Consider the following 21,916-nt stretch of genomic DNA (forward strand, 5'->3'; position numbering starts at 1 on the left):
TTGACAGCGATTTTTTAAGAATTTGGTGTGGTAATGTGCTGACCAGAAGAGGGCAATATTGGTTCATGCAAAACAAATATTAGAAATTATTTAATATTTATCATATATCATATGATATAAATATAAATATAAATATCATCAGATGTTCTTTAACAGACATTTATGTGCCAGCCACTGAACTTATACATTGGGGATCGTAAGAGGAATAAGTTACAGTCCTTGGCCTCATGGTGGGGGAGGCAGAGAACTGAGCAGACAATATAATTGCATTCAGGGTGTTACTTGCTCTGAGAAGAACGTATGAGAGCACCTGTGAGCATCCCTTAATTCATGAGGGGTAAGGGGTACAGTCAGGGAAAGCCTTCTTGAGGAGGGCCATCCAGGCTGGGTCCTAGGAACACTGGGAAGTTGGCTGGGCCAAGTTAGGCAGGACTTCTCAGGCAAAGGAAGCCCATGTTTAGAGACACAGAGGTGGAAAGAGACCATGCCACGTACTTGGGGCCTGTGAGTAGTTAGTTTTGGCTGTATTCTAGTAGCACATCAGGGAAGAGTGGCTCTAAGTGGAACTAGAAGCAAGCAGCTGTCTGGTCAGATCTTGAGGGACCTGTTATGTCATGCTGAGGGGTTTGGGCTTTTTGAAGAATCTTACAGAAGAGGTGATAGAATTGTATTTGTGTCTTAGGAAGATCTCTTTGTGGCATTGTGATTAGTAGTTGGGAAGGGGCAAGATGGAAGTTAGGAGGCTGTTGATAAAGTCCTGAGGAGGGTTTGAGCCAAGACTGTGGAAGTGGCAATGAGGATAAAGAGACAAATGTGTTTGAGAATTACTGGGAACCCGAGGATTGTCCCGAGTGTGTTTTGAGAGCTGTGACAGCATCCTTATCTGGTATCTGGTGTGGGCCACAGTAGATGGTGTTTTTTACCTAGGCTGGAAATAGAAGTAGAGGGACAGGGTCTGGGAGGAAGTGAGTAAATTGAATTTGGGGGCATGTTCAGCTGGAGATGACTGTGGGACAGAGCAGTACAGAGATCAGTGGGGAGCTGTAGGAGGGGGTGAACTTCTGTAGGGAGCATGTGTCATCAGGGACAAGCAAAGAGCCAGGGAATAGATACATAAAGAAGTCTTAAAGAGAATGGAGACTGCAAAAGCATGTCAGAGAACAGGAGGAAAGTGAGGCAAGACTGGGGACCTGAGAGGTAGCAGTTAACAGCGGCTACAGAGGGATTAAGTAAAATAAGGACTGGAGAGTTTTTCACATTTAGCAACAAAGAGATCATTTATTACCCTCTAGACATGGAGGAATGATCCAGATTACAGGAGGCTGAGAAGTAATATACGGTGAGATGTACACAGTGAATGTTGACCGTTTTAATTTAAAAAAAAAACAAAAACCCTTGTCTGTGAAGGGAAGAAAAGGGGTAAATTGAGTGCCTCCTTGGGCATATTTAAATACTGCGGTAAAAGTCAGGTGGGATAAGAGGAAGGGCTCCTGCCACACTGGTTTTAGGGAAGGAAGCAAGGTGGGTGGTCAGGAAGCTGTGGGAGTTGATGGCCTCTGTTCTGCATGTGAGGAAGACCACAGAGTTTAGGCTGGGTAGGAGAAGAAAGTGAAAGCTTTTGTTGTCAGGGTTGAATAAATGTCCGGATTGAGTGGAAGAACCTTTGCTTAGTGAGTGTGAAAGTCTGTGTGTCTGGGAACAGAAGACAGTGAGTCAGAGGTTGGTGTGGTTCAGCAGCACCTGTTGGTATTGAGGTCCAGAAGAGAAGTTGCTAGCGTGAATCAGAACAAAGGAAAATTAGTAGATCTAGGGGGTCTAGGAAAGGACCTTTTAAAAATTAGATAAAGTTTGATTTTTTTTTTTTTTAGTTTTAATTTTCCACCTGTACATTTCTATTTTAGTTACTGAGTTTGGGCAAAGCAATGTAGAGTGGAAAATAATTATGGAATTCACATGTTTTACTTATGTAAGCTTTGAAAAATGTAAAATTTGCTTAAGTTAAAAAACATTCTAGTGGGTAATATTGATAGGCAACAGAGTGAGTGATGTGAATGTGCATTCACTAATTAGAATTGCTATAGAGTCCTACCGTTCTTCCTTGCCCTTCTGTTCTGTTGCTGCTGCATTTTACTTCAGAAATAATGGTGTGACTAAGAAAAACTGAGATATGTTTGTGTTTATTACAGTCTTCTTTCCCAAAGAAAATGCCAGTCCCTATTGATTATGAATGACAGTCCCTTCTGAAATGCGTTTTTCTCGCTCCTAGCTTGTGACCGATGGTCAGTGCTTCCCAGACCTGATCTCCACCATGATGTCAACAGATTTGGCCATTCAGCAGTCTTATACAACAGGTAATTGAAGAAGTGCTTGCTCCTTTTCTCTTGTGTTTAAAATGAAAATGAAGTAAAATATGAAGTGATATTGGACTTACATATTATTCATAGGATTACCTTATCCCATTGGTTTTTCACAGAATTATGTTAGGTATGAATTTCCTGATTTATATTTAAAATATTTGATGTGAATTTGAATTACTTCTAATGCCATGTTTGTTGATGTAATTTTGTTAGCATGCCGGAGTAAGCTACGTTTGGTGTTGTCTGAGTGCATGGGACAAGAAAAGTTGTGTGCAGTTACTGTCTTAGGCCCTCTGCTATTTGCTATTGTTTGTGGTGCTTTTGTCTGAGTGGTGAAGAAAGATTTGAAAAAAAAGGAGAGAGGACACTTTAGATAAGGGATAAGATATGGGCACAGAGGTGGGGAGATTCTGATGCTTCATATAGGTCAAGTCTGTGGTGCTTCATATATATCAAGTCTTTGGATAATCTGAAGTCTGCACTGCATTTCATTGCATCATTCAGAAGTGCCTGGCCCAAACTAATAGAGCTCTTCACAAATCTGCCCCTGGAGAAGCATCTGTAATATAAGGGAGCTCCAGAGTGGCCATGTGACCTGTACCTTATAGTGTGCTTTACCGATTTTTTTATTTGTTAAAATAGTCTAATCATGTTGTTAATTTTTTCTCATTTTTGTTTCTTCTCTGATTACTGTTTACTTCACCTTTTAAAATTCTAGGCCTTATCAATCCTGAAACTATTTAAATGCTATAATGCCTATGTATATTATGTTAGGATTCCCTACATTTTCAAAATTTCTGTTGTGATAATGAAAGTTAAATGAGGTAATTCACCTTGGATTAGGAAAGATAAGAAAGCAACCTATCTTGGAGATGTGAAGGAAGAATTGACAGAATTCAAACACTTAGATACTGGAAAAAGGGACATCTTTCACAAAGTAAACAGCTGAAATTTAGCAATAAATATGGTTTTACTATGGGAATATTTGATAGGTATAGATTAAAATGGAAGGATTTTTGACTACTAATTTGAAGTGTTATCTTTTTAAAAAATATTTATTTATTTATTTGCCTGCATTGGTTCTTAGTTGCAGCACGTGGGATCTTCATTGTGGCGTGCAGGATCTTTTTTTTGTTGTGGCACGTGGGCTCTCTAGTTGTGGCTCGCGTGCTCCGTAGTTGCAGCACGTGGGCTTAGTTGCCCCATGGCATGTGGGATCTTAGTTCCCGGATCAGGGATCGAACCCATGTCTCCTGCATTGGAAGGCGGATTCTTAACCACTGGACCACCAGAGAAGTCCCTGAAGTGTTATCTTAAATTGTAATTTGATATTTCCTCAGTAAGGAAAACGCTTAAAGTTTTCTAGTAAGTGCCTCTTGATGTTCTTCATCTGAAAAACAGTGGGTCCATTTTGTCATCATCTTGCCTGTGAGTGCCTGGCCTCAGCTGTGTTCGTCTTTATATTCATGGTGTTCTCCTAGCATAAGATTTGGCACATAATAGGCGTTTGCTAAATGGCGGCTGTTAGTACCATAATGATAATTAGCAAATAAATGGATTTTCTATCAAAACATTTTGGAGGTTTTATATAAACTCAGAGAAGTTGACAGTTTACCATAAGATGTAATTTAACCATGAATCAAAATTGGGAATGGCTTGCCTGAGTTATAATAATGTGCTTATTTTTGTATAATTCCAGTGGAGTATTTGAGCCTATACGCGAGTATCTGTATGAATGGGCCAGGGTTGGAGGGGGGCAGGGCATGACAAGGGAGGTCATGTAGTAAAAAACCATGGTTAGTTTAATTGTTTTTTCAATTTTTTTTAATTGAAGTATAGTTGATTTACAGTGTTGTGTTAATTTCTGCTGTAATGGTTAATTTAATTTTGTGAAGTAATTTACCTAAAGAGAAACTTTGATTCACATGATTTCCACATTTTGAATGATGGTTCCCTTAATCGAGCATCTGCATTGGGCCAGCTGTGCTTCACTTAGTCGTTGTCCTTGTGGTTTTTGAGGGAGGCAGGAAGAAGAGTGGCCTGTGAGGCATTGAGACTGCTGCAGATGCAGCTTTTCTTTTCAGTTCCCTGCTCCAAGCCTCTTTGAGGGACTTTGCCTACCCTCGCATAGCTGATGTGACCAGATGAATTCAGAATTGCTAAGAATACCAGCTGTACTGGGAGGCCGGTGGAGCTTATTTTGTTTAAGCAATAAATTGACTAGCTGAAACCAGACTATGTAATGTGATACTAAGTAAACCAATATGAAGTTAAAAATTAAACCTGGTGTTCATTTTTGGTTACTGAAATATGTCAGTTTTCAGATATAGTAAAAATACAGCCACAGAATCTTTACGCTTTAGTTATCCTCTGTCGATTTGAGGAAAATTGAGGCACAGTGAGAGTGAATTATTTGATACCTTATTGTGGGTTAGTGCTAAACTTCCTGGTGGATTATAGGATCTCAGAGTTGGAAGAAATCCTTGAAATCATCTGTTCCACTAATTAAAATGTGACTTGTACTGTGTTCTAAATTTTCATATGCACTTTTATCTCTTTCTTATTGGTCTATGTTTTCATTACACAGTTTTGGTTTTTTTTTTAAATTAATTTATTTATTTATTTTTGGCTGTTTTGGGTCTTTGTTTCTGTGCAAGGGCTTTCTCCAGTTGCGGCGAGTGGGGGCCACTCTTCATCGCGGTGCGCGGGCCTATCACTGTTGCGGCCTCTCCCGTTGCGGAGCACAGGCTCCAGACGCGCAGGCTCAGTAGTTGTGGCTCACGGGCTTAGTTGCTCCGCGGCATGTGGGATCTTCCCAGACCAGGGCTCAAACCCGTGTCCCCTGCATTGGCAGGCAGATTCTCAACCACTGCGCCACCAGGGAAGCCCCCATTACACAGTTTTGATCAGAGAGCCTTTATCTATACTTCTTAAATTGTACGTACTTATTTTTAATATTTAAAAACATGTAGATGTAGGATTATGTGTATAATTTTTAAATATGCTAGCTTGCCCTGTCACTAAAATATTTTGAAGAATCCTGGTTAAAAGTCACTCACTTATCATGAGAACTTTTTAATATAGTAGCTGTATAGAGGAGGTAGATTATTGGAACTATTCTGGGTAGTCACAGGCCATTGTGAAAGGTTGGAATTTGGGAGGTAAAGGTATAAGAATGATTTTTGAGGTCTTGAAAAATAACTTTTTTACAGGACTTTTGATATGTGAGATTCGTCTAAAGATTATAAGTATATCATGCATTTGTTTATGTAAGTTTTCAATGAACTCTTTCTCTCTCTTTTTTTTCTTTTAGCACCATGTATGTATTTGGTGGTTTCAATAGTCTCCTCCTCAGTGACATCCTGGTATTTACTTCAGAACAGTGTGAAGCACACCAGAGTGAAGCTGCTTGTCTAGCAGCAGGACCTGGCATCCGGTGTGTGTGGGACGCAGGGTCATCTCAGTGTGTCTCCTGGGAGTTGGCAACTGAAGCACAAGAAGAAAAGTTAAAATCAGAGTGTTTTTCTAACAGAAGTATGTTTTTTTTCTCTTCTTAAAATTTAATTAATTTGAGATCTCATTTTATCTGAATTGTGAAGTCACTTATCCAATGTGTACTTTTAATGTTCATTTTATTATCCAAAATTATTCAGTAATAACTTAGGCAAATGCTTTATGGGTGTTTGAAATTTGGATTGTAAACATCTTTATAATGGATGGGAACGTGCCACGTCTGCTATTTGCTAATGATGAAGACAAAACCTTTTAGCATTGCATAGACTTTGTATACCAACTCCAGAACCTAGTTTCAGCTGTTTTGAGGCACTGCAATCCAGTAGGACTTTTTATATCTGCACTGTCCCAATATGTTAGCTACTAGCCATATGTGGCTATCAGACACTTGGAATGAGACTGGTGTGAGTGAAGAACTGAATTTTAAAATTTTAATTAATTTAAATTAAAAACTACATGTGGGGACTTCTCCAGCGGTCCCATGGTTAAGACTCTGCGCTTCCACCACAGGGGGCACGGGTTCCACCCCTGGTCGGGGAACTAAGATCCCACATGTCACGCAGCATGGCCAAAAAAAATAAATAAATAAAAACTACATGTGGTTAGTGGCTACCATATTGGATTATGCAGTTCTAACATTAAGGATAAGATTAAGAGGGCCAATCCAGAAAAGCTATGTTGGGACTTCCCTGGTGGTGCAGTGGTTGGGAATCCGCCTGCCAATGCAGGGGACATGGGTTCGAGCCCGGGTCCGGGAAGATCCCACATGCCTTGGAGCAGCTAAGCCTGTGCGCCACAACTACTGAGCCTGTGCTCTAGGGCCCGCGAGCCGTAACTACTGAAGCCCGCGGGCCTAGAGCCCGTGCTCCGCAACAAGAGAAGCCCCGGCAATGAGGGGCCCCCGCTCGCAGCAACTAGAGAAAGTCGCTTGCAGAGTGGGGAAGACCCAGTGCAGCCAAAAATAAATAAATAAATAAATTAAAAAAAAAAAAAGAAAAGAAAAGCTATGTTGGAGTAGATTGTTCTAGTGGATAGAGGTATTATTCTTTTCTAGCTTCTCTAGTTGGGCACAGCAGTGATAGCAAGGCAGACAGTTGCTGAGGATGAACAGTGATCCCTCCTTCTAGAACCACCCCTTATATTGTCCAAGCTTTCTTCATCTTACCTACTCAGCTCCTTATTACCCTTTTGCTCTGACATATTCGCACAGTGCAATACAATGAAGTCATATGTGAGAAAGTCCTTTAAAAGTAAGAAAAAGGGCTTCCCTGGTGGCGCAGTGGTTGAGAATCTGCCTGCCAATGCAGGGGACACGGGTTCGAGCCCTGGTCTGGGAAGATCCCACATGCCGCGGAGCAACTAGGCCCATGAGCCACAATTACTGAGCCTGCGCGTCTGGAGCCTGAGCTCCGCAACAAGAGAGGCTGCGATAGTGAGAGGCGCGCGCACCACGATAGTGAGAGGCCCACGCAGCACGATGAAGAGTGGCCCCCGCTTGCCACAACTAGAGAAAGCCCTCGCACAGAAACGAAGACCCAACACAGCCATAAATAAATAAAATAAATTAAAAAAAAAAAAAAGTAAGAAAAATGTCTCTGAAAAATATTGTTTTACTTCAATTAATTTAAACTATGTTGACTGAATTTCTTAACTGTTAGGGTTGGTGTAGCAGTTACCATGAGAGTTATGATGGATAGAGGCAGCGTTCACTCTCTTGGAATGCTCCAAATTAAGCTGAACATAAATCCTCAGTAAGAACACCCAGGCAGCTTTACAGGTTCATTGGTGGGCTGGTGAGTGCTGGAGAACTAAGATGACCAGAACTTGGTAGGGTTAGTCACTGTCTCCTAAAAGGGATAAAATCAGTGAAATAGTTATTTTTTAACCACATTTAAAAAGTTCAAATTAAATATGCAAGTTTATAGGAAATAATATTTAATTACCTTAGGTGGTTCATTATGAACCCATTTGCTATGAACTCATCTCAGATGTCACCTCCCTGGTTCACTCTGCTTTCTCTGTGGGCCCAGTCCGTGGGGTGATGACCAGGGCAGGAAGAACAGCCTAAGGAGCAGGTTGTTGGGGTCTTTGTGAGAGTGGGCCCTGCCTTTTCTTGTCCATGGATTCTACCATGTGCCATGTCCATGAATGGTTCAATAGATGAGGCAGCACTGTTGTGCGGCTTCTCTTTCGTTGCTGACCTTGACCTGTCTAGGGTCAGTAGGAGATCAACAGGTCTCTAGTAGCCCAGAATTTCTTGGACTTACATATATGTGTATTGCCTTCTTTGGGGTTCTGTGGTGCTGCCTGCTTCCTGTGCCCAGAGCAGCCTTGCATTTATAGCTGGGAGGAATGGCTTGGTCTCCTACATTTCTTTGTTTGGCCCCTGGGCTGCTCTTGGTGTTTATTCAACTGCTAGTTGATTTCTTTCTTGAAAAGAAAAGTATTAGAAGAACCAGACCTATTTCCTTTATATCTCATTGTTGAATTATTCTATCTTTGTTTTTCACTTTCTGTGTACTTCTGTTAGGAGGGTGGAGTACAAAATGGCTTTTCTTCAGATTGTTTACTTATTTCTAAATATTGTTTTGACCTGAACACACCAATATATTTTCCTGCCAGTTTCACTCCTCATTTTACTTCCCAAGGCTTGTTATTTTATTTTATTTTATTTTTTTTTTGCCTCAGGGTCATATTTTGCTCAACAGCAGTTGTAATGGCCTGTGACATTTCTGAGGAGAAGCTGTCACAGTTGATGAGTTTTTCTTCTCTTCACAGCACTTGATCATGACAGATGTGACCAGCACACGGATTGTTACAGCTGCACGGCCAACACAAATGACTGCCACTGGTGCCATGACCATTGTGTCCCTATGAACCACAGCTGCACAGAAGGCCAGGTCAGAGTCTGTTTCTAAAGGATTTCAGAAGATAGAAAAATCCTGAGTGGGATTAGGTGTAGATTTTAGAGCATATGGTATAGCCCAGAGTTATCTTTGAAACCTTCAGTGTAGATTTGGATTTTATTATTGCTCAAGTTTCTTTGAGTAAGGGATGCTCTATATGTCCTAATTCCAAAGGTTCTGCTAGCCACGAGGATTGATGTGTGGTGTTTTAGAAGAAAGCAAGATTATTATTCTGAATACACTCCAGTCCCTATGCATGGCTGTGGCTAAGTACTAGGTTCTTGGCGTGAAGTTTGTAATGGTGTGCTCCCTCTACATATGCAAGGTTTGGGGAGCAATTTAGGACTTGAGAGTGAAAGTGAGTCATGTGTGTAGCAGCCAAACTGAATTGTGGAAATAATAGACTTTGCAAAATCTCCTTGTCTTATGTTATATCTTGGCTCAGCATAATTTATGCTTACCATTTATGATTTTTTATTTAGGTTATAAGGCAAAAAAAAGACATGATGACTCAACTTTTATAATTTTTGACTGTTTATAAGACATTCTTTGTCAGTCTGTAAAGCAGCTCATAAAATAAAAAACTTTCAGAATGTTTGGGAGACATTTAAAAAGCAGCAAGTTCAACATTCCCATTCTACAGATGAGCAAGTTGAAGCATGGTGCTTAAAAGAATGCACTGCTTCCTTGCCAGGTAAAGGCATGTCCTTGAACAGAACATTTAACTATAGTGTTTCCACTGCAGTGCTGCTTCATCAACATCTTATTTATTTATTTATGTATGTATGTATTTGTAGTTTGCTTCCTCAGTTAGACTGTTGTTTTTAGTATCCTATTTGTTCTTGCCCTGAGTTCTCTTTGTGGATATAAGAGAAAAGCTTTTGTCCATTGTATTCTAGATCTCCATTTCCAGGTATGATCATTGCCCCAAGGATAACCCCACGTACTACTGTAACAAGAAGACCAGCTGCAGGAGCTGTGCCCTGGACCAGAACTGCCAGTGGGAGCCCCGGAATCAGGAGTGCATCGCCCTGCCTGGTAGGCCTTGCCAGGGGCATCTTGATGTGTGTGGGTCCAAAGACTTCACACGCACACACCCTCAATACTGTGCAGCCTAGATTGAACCCCACAAAAGGGGCGAACTCATTTTATCCATTCATTCCCCCTCACCACTATTGTGGTTGTTATTTTTTAAAGCAGAAATACAGTTCTTAAGTATTTACTTCTACCATCCTTTGAAAGAAAGTGAAACGTCATCTGCTGCTGTCGAGAATCAAGGACAGCTTGACTCTGTGTCATTGAGCCTGCTCCGTTGTCCCTACCCCACTCTCCATTGTCCCTGCCCCACTCTACGGTAACCTGGGAGTAGAAAGCAGCAGTCTCAGCAGCCAGTCTGCTGGGCACTTTATGAAGAGTACTTCTCACTGACCGCTGGGATCAGGTTTTCAGCACCTTCTGATAAGAAGGAAAGGAGAGATGTCTCTGTCAGCAGCACCTCCTGGGATGACCCCAGCCCCAGATACCTCAGTTTATAGCATTTCTGAGGTTCAGGATGATAAGTTGGGGGCCTGAAGCCAGCCAGCCATGGCTGAAACTGTATGATATATTTACTCAACCAGGAAGCCCAGGAAGGGGACTTCTGTGACTCTGTGCAACACAAGTACAGGGTAGCTGGGGTCTACTGGGCCCCTCTTGAAGTCCTTCGGAAGTACTTGATTCAGCTTGCTGGAGTGGGCTTCTTGTTCTTTTACCTCATTGCATCTCAAATTTCAATGCATAGCAAAGTACCTGGGGGTCTTGCTAGAAGCCAGATTCTGGCACATATTTGTGGTGAGGCCCTAGAATCCGCATTTCAGCGAGCAATGACACTGATGCCACACTTTGAGGAGCAAGTCTTTATCTGCTCTGAAATGATCCCTTTCCCGTGGCACCTTCCGTTTATTTCACTGGCTGTTGATGAACATTGTTGAGGGCATCTCCAGGGTACTTTGGTTCTGGTGAAGTTGCTTTGCTCGTGCACTGTCTTCCAGGAAGCATGCATAGCTTCTGTGCAGTTCTTTGGGTGGATACAGGGAGGTCACAGTAGTAGATTACAAACTTACCTGGTGTACTGTAGCACTTCGGTTTATTTCCCAAAAAGTCTCTTTCCACCTCACTTTTGGGATGTTTTGTTTCACTTGATGTGAAAACGGTGCAGCTTTTGTAGACTTGCTCACTCACCAACTCATTTCTGTTCTTGCAGTTTTCCACCCCATCTTTCCAATAATGCATATTCATTTTTCTGCTCTTAGGATTTTAGCCTTGTTTCTGATTTTTCTTCAAAAGGAGGTTTATAAGTTTAACAGTGGCATCAAACAAATGTTTTCCTCTAAGACATAGGAGGGTTGACCTCAGAATATGCATCTTGAGATCCAGGAAATATGACTGATAAACATTTAAAAAATTCTTGTGTGTATTCTGTATTTGGTCCTTAGTAATGTGTCTGATGCACTCACCACATCCGAATGAAGTATCTAGAATTCAGCTCACAAAAACCATTTAGGTTTTCAGCAGTTCAAGCTGCTAATATACGTAGTTTTGTGTGATTTCTAAAACTCTTTGTTTTTCTCTCCCCTCTTTAATAAAGAAAATATCTGTGGCATTGGCTGGCATTTGGTTGGAAACTCATGTTTGAAAATTACTACTGTCAAAGAGAATTATGACAATGCAAAATTGTCCTGTAGGAACCACAATGCCTTTTTGGCTTCTCTTACAACCCAGAAGAAGGTGGAATTTGTCCTTAAGCAGCTGCGAATCATGCAGTCATCGCAGAGCATGGTGAGTTAAAGTCCTTGGAACTTAAGTTTCTAGTATCCATCCTTCTACTGACGGCATGACTACAGCCTACCTGTTATGTGCTTGGCAGGAAGAGGAATGCTAGTAGGTGCAGTGTAATACACTGTGGAACTGCACTGTCAAATTCTCTTCCTTTAATAAATTCTTTCTTATCTTGAAATTTCCAACACCTTATTTTTATTAGTCATATTTCATTAAATTATAAGATATATCAATAATTACATGCATATTGAACAGTAACATGTTTACATTTGCACATATCCTGTGACATCAGTAGATGATTTCATATCTGTTTTATGCCTAGGTTCTGTTGGGGTGGGGAAGGGGAATGCCATTACTAATTAGCTGAGCTGAATTAAGCCACCTGAGTCTCTCAGATTTCAGGTTTTACTACAGTGTGTAATATGATTTAATGCTAATCATCCTAAGAAATGGACATCCATTTGGGTCTTTCTTAGATCTGACCAACCCAAAAGGAGAGGGCATCTTCTTATCAAGAGTTTCTGAGCACAGAAAGTCCCCAAGTTCTCTTCCTGTCCACCCAGTGCTCTCAGGCAGCTTGTAGTTGATACTCCACAGTCACATTTTGTCTTTTTTAGTACAGAGTCCTAGAACTGTGGTCCTACCCTCAATCAAGTAGATACTCACAAGACAACGCTCTTTCAACAACATTGTCTTTGGTATAGAGCAGTTAGGGGGAAATGTCAAGCAGGTAGGAGGAATGGGCAGCACTTCCTTGGGAAGGACATAGGAAGTGCGGTCTGGGTCTTGGCCACATGTGGCATCTGAGAAAGACTTTCCGAGGAATTCATTGTCCTATTTTCCCTATAAAATTCAGTGACAGCCAATACCCCCCACCTCCCCAGCTGAAGGTGGGAATCTTTAATCATCGTTTATCTAAGCCTGAACTAACCAGAGCTTCCAAAACAGGCTTAGATAATGATAGGCATATAACCAGTATTTCATAAATATCGATACGATGATTTCACGTATAAATAGACATTTAAACCAAGTTGGGGTTGGTCATCTCTTCATAGCATTTGTCATAGCATGTAGAAATTCAGGAACTTGATTATTACTTTGATTTTATTTATTTATTTATTTTTGGCTGTGTTGGGTCTTCGTTTCTGTGCGAGGGCCCTCTCTAGTTGCGGCAAGCGGGGGCCACTCTTCATCGCGGTGCACGGGCCTCTCACCATCGCTGCCTCTCTTGTTGCGGAGCACAGGCTCCAGACGCGCAGGCTCAGCAATTGTGGCCCACGGGCCCAGTCGCTCCGCGGCACGCGGGATCCTCCCAGACCAGGGCTCGAACCCGCGCCCCCTGCATTGGCAGGCAGACCCTCAACCACTGCGCCACCAGGGAAGCCCTATTACTTTGATTTTGATGTCTTCTCCGAGCTGTATTTCTGTCCTTTGTAAAATGGCCATATTAAAGTGCCAGGCATGATATGTAACATAAAAATGATGGTCTGCAGTAATCTACCATGGCTGAATCGGGAGAGGGAGGTTTTCCTTTATCTTTTGGACATATGTAACTTAATGGTTTTTGTCTAGAACCAGTTTTGGTCAAGACATTGATTATATTCATAGCTGTGCCTGTTTTGCCTGCAGTCCAAGCTCACCTTAACCCCGTGGGTTGGCCTTCGGAAGATCAACGTGTCCTACTGGTGCTGGGAAGATATGTCGCCATTCACAAATAGTTTGCTACAGTGGATGCCATCTGAGCCCAGTGATGCTGGATTCTGTGGAATTTTGTCTGAACCCAGTACTTGGGGCTTAAAGGCTGCAACCTGCATCAACCCACTCAATGGTAGTGTCTGTGAAAGACCTGGTAAGTATATGGGTGAATTATGCGTTACTGGAAGTTCATTGAAAGAGAAACTATAGAAGGCATAGTTAAGTATCACGAAATTTTCATGAAAAACCGATGGAGTATTGATTTCAAGCATATGAAGCAGAGTGTAACACAGAATTTTTAAAGCAGAAGGAAATCGTGTTTGGCTCTGAATAGTGTGAGCCATGAGCAAAACCAAAAATAACTAACTCTAATATTCTGATTAACTGTGAGATTGATTGGTTTGTTGACCACAAGAAGTATTGATAATTTCTCTGAAAGGCTAATTTCTTGGTGTTGGCAGGGAAATGCTGTGGAAGAAAGAACAAAAAATCGAAAGAAGAGATCAGAAAAGCAAGCAGATCACTGCAGGGACAGTGGACAGAAAGATAGTGTCACTGGGGAGAAAAATGATGGGAGTAGCTCTGTGTCATGAAGCAGAAGCAAACCTTCAGCATGTTAAAGCTGCAGGAGAGTGCTGAAGGACCGGACACTTGGAGTAGCTTCACAGACTTGAAGCTCTCTAGGCACATTTAGGCTTCCTAAAGGCAGGCACAGGGGTGGCATTTGCAGCACGCAGACAAGCCCTAAACCAGCGTCCTCCTCCTGCAGAGGGACTCACAAGCAGTAGTTGGAATTCTGGGGCTGCTTTTGGGAGGCTGGACTCCATTGACATCATGTCTTATTTTAGGAAGGTACTGTCATTTGTCTGAGGAATACAGAGGTGTGGAAGAGAATTCATAGCACTGTAGGAGTCACCTTAAAGTATAATATCTAGGGGAACTTTTCAGCCATTTTGGATCCTGAGTGCTTTGGTGAATTTAATGAATGCTGTGGTTCTTTTTCCCCCAGAGTATACAAAGATGCAATTTTGCATATTCAGGTGGATTGTAAAACCCCTGAAGTTCATCCTGGGTCTCCTATGTCATAAGGAGCTTTAGAACCTCTACTCTTATGGAAAGATTAGCTTGTTCCCTCATGTCTGTCCTTAATGCTCTTTGAAAAGAAAAACTGTTTTCCCCCCAAGTGTATAAATATACTTGACTAAATAGTACTTGATGACCTAAGACTTTCTATTTTCTTCTTCATTTAGTGTAACCCACTGAATTGATTACATGACACACTAGTGGGTCACAACCCACATTGAAAAGCCTTTGACCTTAGCTGACATAGTGGGAGCTCTAAGTGTCTCTCTTGGGTTTACTTCCCAGCGAACCACAGTGCCAAGCAGTGCCGGACACCGTGTGCCTTGCGGACAGCATGTGGGGAGTGTACCAGCAGCAGCTCCGAGTGCATGTGGTGCAGCAACATGAAGCAGTGCGTGGACTCCAATGCCTACGTGGCCTCCTTCCCTTTTGGCCAGTGTATGGAGTGGTATACCACGAGCAGCTGCCCCCGTGAGTGAAAAGTGAGCTCTAGGCAGTATGGGTAACAACTCCTGTGTGTAGGGCAGTGCTGTCAGACTCTGAAAATTCTAGGGATGAGACCAGACTTGACCTTCTGCTCAGGACTGTCCAGAGACTGCCTGATGTGAACCCACATACAGAATCAAGAACAATGACACAAGTAAACAACTGTAGGATAGATCACAGTACAGAAATAATTTGCCCAACCTCAGTATCATATTGCTCAATCCATGTAGTATCTCCACATCTTAATCTCCTAATTCATAAAGAAGTGCTTTCCAGGAGATGATCTCTAAACATCCTGGGATTGAGAGAGGAGGGGAGGAGTCTCTATTATATGTTGGACAAAATATTGGGCTCTTTAAAATTTTATTATGTCATTTAAACAATCACAATAGAATAGGAATTTTGACTCACAGAAGTTGAATAGTCTGTTAAAGAAAAAGGTAGGGGCTTCCCTGGTGGCGCAGTGGTTGAGAATCTGCCTGCCAATGCAGGGGTCACGGGTTCGAGCCCTGGTCTGGGAAGATCCCACATGCCGTGGAGCGACTAGGCCCGTGAGCCACAATTACTGAGCCTGCGCGTCTGGAGCCTGTGCTCCGCAACAAGAGAGGCCGCGATAGTGAGAGGCCCGCGCACCGCGATGAAGAGTGGCCCCCACTTGCTGCAGCTGGAGAAAGCCCTCGCACAGAAACGAAGACCCAACACAGCCATAAATAAATAAATAAATAAATAAATAAATAAACCCAAAAGTTTAAAAAAAAAAAAAAAAAAAAGAAAAGAAAAAGGTAATTTAAATACAGTGAATTTAAGACTACATGTGATAGTGAATTGTAACTTATGTTTTTTTACAGCTGAAAATTGTTCAGGCTACTGTACCTGTAGTCACTGCTTGGAGCAACCAGGCTGTGGCTGGTGTACTGATCCCAGCAATACTGGCAAAGGGAAATGCACAGAGGGCTCCTATAAAGGACCAGTGAAAATGCCTTCTCAGGCCCCTACAGGAAATTCCTATCCACAGCCCCTTCTCAATTCCAGCATGTGTCTGGAGGACAGCAGATACAACTGGTCTTTCATTCATTGTCCAGGTAAGATGTCTTGTGTATCCAAAATCAAGTGTTTCACTACCTATTTACAATGAATAAAACCTTGAAAGCTACATTATTTATATGGATTTCTTTAAGAAAAAAATAACAGATCGTTTTAGGAAACTTTGTTTCTTGTGAAAAATATTTTTAATGTCAATTAATGAAAATACTAAGGACTTTAAGTGAGTTGTCTTGCTAACTTTCATTACAAAAGTATTGAAATAAGTTCATTATAAAAAATTAACTATTACAGATGTAGATAAAATAAAAACTAGAATTCCTCTTCTCATCTCTAGAAGGAAAAACTTTTAACAGTATAATATAGATACCTCTAGATATATAGTTTTTAAAATAAAAAATACTACGCTATACACTATGCATATGATATATTGTTCTACAGTTTGCTTTTTACTTAAAAATACATTGTGACAATTGTTAGGGGAAAAATTAAAAATAAAATCTACTGCCAACCCAGAAATTCCTCTCCACAGATGTAGAAAAGAAAGAAACAGTTTTATTATTGAATAAGCATTAAACCAGGTTGTGGCCCACATTGCAGCAATCCACTAATGAGATTGCAAAATCGGAGAGAAATTCTACCCTTTTAAATATCCCAGCGTATATAATCCATTATATACATATTCTCGAAATGAAGATAACTTGTCTTCATGTGAGGATTTGACAGCACTGTTTGCTCTACATTCTTTCACAGTTCATTCTGAATTTACCTGGTAATTGGGGAGGCCACCTAGGTTAGTTAATTGCCTTTACCCAAAGGAGAAAACAAACTTGTATCTTTAAGGCAAGCAGGTGGTTACAGTTTGGACCCATTCCCACAGCAAGGGGAGGGGGGCTGGCTCCCTTGATGTGTACATTTCAAAGAGATGGCTCTTAAGCACTTAAGAAGGACATCTCTGCGTTGTAGTGCTGACTTGAAGTTTATTTAGGTTAAAAAATTTACATACATATACATATCAAAGGAACAGGAAGGTGTTTTTTTTTGTTTGTTTTTGTTTTTGTTTTTGTTTTTTGTTTTTTTTTAAACATCTTTATTGAAGTATAATTGCTTTACAATGGTGTGTTAGTTTCTGCTTTATAACAAAGTGAATCACTTATACATATAGATATGTTCCCATATCTCTTCCCTCTTGCATCTCCCTCCCTCCCACCCTCCCTATCCCACCCCTCTAGGTGGTCACAAAGCACGGAGCTGATCTCCCTGTGCTATGCGGTTGCTTCCCACTAGCTAGCTATTTTACATTTGGTAGTGTATATATGTCCATGCCACTCTCTCACTTTGTCACAGCTTGCCCTTTCCCCTCCCCATATCCTCAAGTCCATTCTCTAGTGGGTCTGTGTCTTTATTCCCATCTTGCCACTAGGTTCTTCATGACCTTTTTTTTTTTTTTTTTTTTTTTCAGGAAGGGTTTTTAAATACAGGTTTTCTTACTGAAATGGTCTAAGAAAAGGGAGAAGGAAAACCATCTCTTTCCCTTTGACAGGAAGAAAAAAGGAAAAATTCAGCCTGCCTGCCTGCCTCCCTCTCGCCCTCCTCCCCTTCCTTTGCCCTCTTCTCCCCTCTCCACTCCTTCCCTCTGTCCTTTCCCTTCTTCTTCTCCTTCCCCTTCCTTCCTATCCTTTCCAGTGGTTGATGCCAGAAGCAACAGACCTTGAGTTGACCTAAAGCTTGATCCTAGACCTGCTATGGTAGCTGTCCTGAGAAACTAACCCTGAAAAACTGGCCTTTGATTGAAACTTTCAGTAAATCTCAGGAATGTACTGATGGGCCTCCAGAGCAGTTGGGAGATGCTAGGCAGGTGCAAAGACTCCCAAGAGATTAGTGGATAAGAATTTCTCCAAGAGCCTGCCAGATATTGCCCCTGACCACTGGGTTCTTTGTGAGGACTTCTATAAGGGAAAGACCACTGTAAACAAAGATAAAGGGCCACAGGCAGACTGGAAGAAAATATCTGCAGGGTATATAACAAATGATTATCATCCAGAGTATGTAAACCTCTACCCTCCAGAAAAAAAAAAAAAAAAAAAAGCTGAATGTCAACCCAACAGAAAAAGTGGACAAAGTGAAACCGCTAGGTGTCTTTACCCCGGGGGTTGGCGGGTGGGCGCCATGGTGCTCCAAGGAGCTCCAGTCCTTTATGTCTCAGCACAGAAAGAATTCATCTAGGTGCTAAGTGACAGATAAGAAGGGATTTATTAGAATAGAACACTTGTGAGGCTTACAAGTGAGCAGGCTAGAGGGTGCCGCACTCCGAGAACTTAGTGGGCTACAGCTTTATGATCAAAGGAAAAATGGGGTGGGGGAAAAGACCACCTTCTTCCTCATTCTTGAGTAGACATCAGGCTTCCATCATAAGCTCCTCCTCCAGGTTGGGCAGGGGAGTTTTCTTGTCCCTGCATGGTCAAGCCAGGACTGTCACGACATTATGGAAAAATTATTTTAGGTTTCAGTACAATAAGGGTCTTTCACTTTCAATGTCACCCTTCCATAAATTACTGTTTTTTATGCGTGCAGAGAGCATGTCCTAGGGGTCATTAACTTACTGAGCTCACTGGGCAGGATGTGGGTCTCATGCCACCATCGTTTTATTGTTTTGGGGCATGTCTCATGCTTCTGTTGCATGGTTTTGTTGCTAAGCAGGCCTGCTTAGTTTTGTGGTTAAGCAAACCTGCTTTCTTGAGTGATCATTAACTTACAGGGGTCTCCCATATTTTTTTCTACTTACAATCCCCTAGTGGGATTAACTGTTTAATCACCTACTTTGTCCCTTTATTCTCTTCCTATCAAAAGGATATAAAGTCATTCTCAGAAAAGGAAGTAGAGCAGGAAAATGCAAAATAAAATGAGAAACCAGCTTTTTATCTACAGAACTGGATTAAATTCTCTTTGTTCCTTTTTTCCTGAGATTTTGGAGGATCTACAGTTGCATTTCTAATCTACTAGTGGTTTAATTAATGAAATAGTTAAATCTGTGCTTTTCCACTAATATCAAGAATATATCAGGTAAAATGAAAATACACAGGATATAGGAAAATATTTACAAATTATATGTCTGTTAAGAAGCTAATGTCCAGAATACATAAAGAACTCTTTAAACTCAAATAAGCACATGAAAAGATACTCAACATCATTCAGGAAACTGGAATTCTCATTAATTGTTGGTAGGAATGTAAAATGCTGTAGCCACTTTGGAAAACAATTTGGCAGTTCCTCAAAAAGTTAAACATAGATCCATCATATAGCCCAGTATATACCCAAGAGAATTGAAAATATATGTCCACACAAGAACTTGTACTGAGGGGTTTTCCTGGTGGTGCAGTGGTTGAGAATCCGCCTGCCAATGCAGGAAACACGGGTTCAAGCCCTGGTCCGGGAAGATCCCACATGCCACAGAGCAGCTAAGCCGGTGCACCACAACTGCTGAGTCTGCGCTTTAGAGCCCACAAGCCACAACTACTGAAGCCCGTGCTCCGCAACAAGAGAAGCCACTGCAGTGAGAAGCCTGCTCACCGCAAGAAAGAGTAGCCCCCACTCGCCACAACTAGAGAAGAGCCCGCGCACAGCAACAAAGACCCAACGCAGCCAAAAATAAAAATAAATAAATAGATAAATTTATTAAAAAAAAAAAAACTTGTACTGAGTGCTCATAGAAGTATTATTCATAATAGACAAAAGTGGCAACGACCCAGATGTCTGTCAGCCAGCGAGTGGATAAACAAAATGTGGTACATTCATACAATGGAATACTATTTGACAATAAAAAGGAATATAAAGTACTGATATATTCTACAACATGAATGAACCTCGAAAATATGCTGTGCAAAAGCAGTCAGATACAAAGGCTATATGTTATATGATATCACTTATATGGAATGTCCAAAAAAGGGCAAATATATAGAGACAAAAAGTAGATTATTGGTTGCTTAGGGCCGGGGGCAGAAATGGGGAATAATGGGCACAAAGTTTTCCAAAGTAGCTGTACCATTTTTCATTCTCACTAGCAGTGTAGAAAGGTTCAGATTTCTCCACATCCTTATCAATACTTGTGTCTGTCTGTTTGATTGTAGCTGTTCTAGTATATGAGAAATGGTATCTCACTGTGGTTTTGACTTGCATTTCCCTAATGACTAATGAAGTTGAGCATCCTATTGGCCATTTGTATGTGTTTGGAGAACTGTCTATTCAAATTCTTTGCCCAGTTTTAAATTGCATTATCTTTTTACTGTTGACGTATAAGAGTTCTTTATGAATCTAGATACAAGTCCCTTATTGGTTATACAGTTTGCAAATATTTTCTCCCATTCCATGGGTTTCTTTTTACTTTCTTATGGTATCTTTTGAAATACAAAAGATTTCGTTTTTCCCATGTGCTTTTGGTATTGTATCTAAGAAGTCAGTGCCTAACTAACCCAAAAATCGCAATTACTCCTGTGTTTTCTCTTTAAGGTTACATAGATTTATCTCTTTGTATTTAGGTCCGTAATTCATTTTGAGTTAATTTTTGTATATGGTGTGAGGTAGGGGTCCAAATTTATCTTTTTGCATGTAGTTAACCAGTTGTCCCTGCACCATTTGTTGAAAAGACTATTTTTTTACTATGGAATTTTGGGAGCACATTTGTTGAAAATCAGTTGAATGTAAGAACTTATTTCTGGACTCTCATTTCTATTGCATTGACCTATATGTCTGTCCTTATGCTGGTATCACACTCTTGATTTCTGTAGCTTTGTAGTAAGTTTTGAAATTGGGAAGTCTGAGTCCTCCAACTTTGTTCTTATTTTTCTAGATTGTCATGGCTGTTCTGGGTTCTTTGAATTTCCATATGAATTTTAGGATGAACTTGTCAGTTTCAGTAACATCAACAGAAAGCCAGCTGACATTTGATAGAGATTGCATTGAATCTATAGACCAACTGGGGGTATATTACCATCTTAACAATATTAAGCCTTTTAGTTTATGAACCTGGAATGTCTTTCTATTTCTTTAGTTTTTTATTTTCTTTCAGCAATGTTTTATAAAGTTTTCAATGTATATATCTTATGCTTATTTTCTTAAATTTACTATACAAAGTATTTTATTCTTCTTCATGGTATTGTGAATGGAATTATCTTAATTTCGTTTTCTGATTGTTCATTGTTAATATGTAGAAATACAGTTGATTTTGTATGTTAATCTTGTATCGTGCAACCTTGCTAAACTCATTATTTCTACTAGTTTTTTAGTGGATTAGGGTTTTCTATATACAGGGTTGTGTTGTTTACTAAGAAAGACAGTTCTACTGTCTTTCCTATCTGGATACCTTTTTAAAAAAAAATTTTGGGGGGCTAATTGGCCTGGCTAGAAATTCCAGTACAATGTTGAATAAAAGTGGTGAGAGTGGACATCATTTTCTTGTTCCTGATCTTAGAGGGAAAGAATTCAGTCTTTTTCCATTATGTATGATGTTAGCCTTAGTTTTTTCATACTTGTCCTTTATCAGGTTGAGAAATTCTCCTTCTATTCCTAGACTTTTGAGGGCTTTTGTCGTGATTGGGTGCTGGATTTTGTCAAATGCTTTTTCTGTATCACAATGATGATGTGGTTTTGTTCTTTAGTTTATTAATATTATGTTATACTAATTGATTTAAGGATATTAAACCAGTCATTCATTCCTGGGATAAAGCCCATTTGCTCATGATGCATAATCCTTTTTACAGTGTTGCTGGATTTAGTTTGCTAGTTGGGTATTTTGTGTCTGTTTTCATGAGAGATATAGGTCTGTTCTATAGTTTTCTTTCTTGTGATGACTGTCTGACTTTGGTACCAGGGTAGTACTGGCTTCATAGAGTGAGTAGGGAAGTATTCCCTCCTCTTGTATTTACTGAAAGAGTTTGCAAAAGTATTAGTATTAATTCTTCTTTAAGTACTGGTAGAATTCACCAGTGAAGCCATCTGGGCTTGGATTTTTCTTTGTGGGAA

General features: G+C 40.6%; 1 protein-coding gene across 5 annotated transcripts in view; it reads left to right on the forward strand.

Annotated features, from left to right (window-relative positions):
* ATRN (attractin) overlaps positions 1 to 21,916 on the forward strand; it is a 158,318-nt gene that overhangs the window by 69,056 nt on the left and 67,346 nt on the right. For all 5 annotated transcript variants that reach the window (XM_059898407.1, XM_059898408.1, XM_059898409.1 and 2 more), the window contains 8 exons: positions 2,267 to 2,351; positions 5,671 to 5,891; positions 8,649 to 8,770; positions 9,676 to 9,814; positions 11,403 to 11,593; positions 13,223 to 13,442; positions 14,657 to 14,842; positions 15,706 to 15,939. In XM_059898407.1, the coding sequence (XP_059754390.1) occupies positions 2,267 to 2,351; positions 5,671 to 5,891; positions 8,649 to 8,770; positions 9,676 to 9,814; positions 11,403 to 11,593; positions 13,223 to 13,442; positions 14,657 to 14,842; positions 15,706 to 15,939 (1,398 nt within the window). The remainder of the gene's footprint in view (positions 1 to 2,266; positions 2,352 to 5,670; positions 5,892 to 8,648; positions 8,771 to 9,675; positions 9,815 to 11,402; positions 11,594 to 13,222; positions 13,443 to 14,656; positions 14,843 to 15,705; positions 15,940 to 21,916) is intronic.

The sequence above is a fragment of the Balaenoptera ricei genome, chromosome 15, assembly GCF_028023285.1.
Source record: "Balaenoptera ricei isolate mBalRic1 chromosome 15, mBalRic1.hap2, whole genome shotgun sequence".
In the NCBI taxonomy this organism is placed as follows: domain Eukaryota; kingdom Metazoa; phylum Chordata; class Mammalia; order Artiodactyla; family Balaenopteridae; genus Balaenoptera; species Balaenoptera ricei.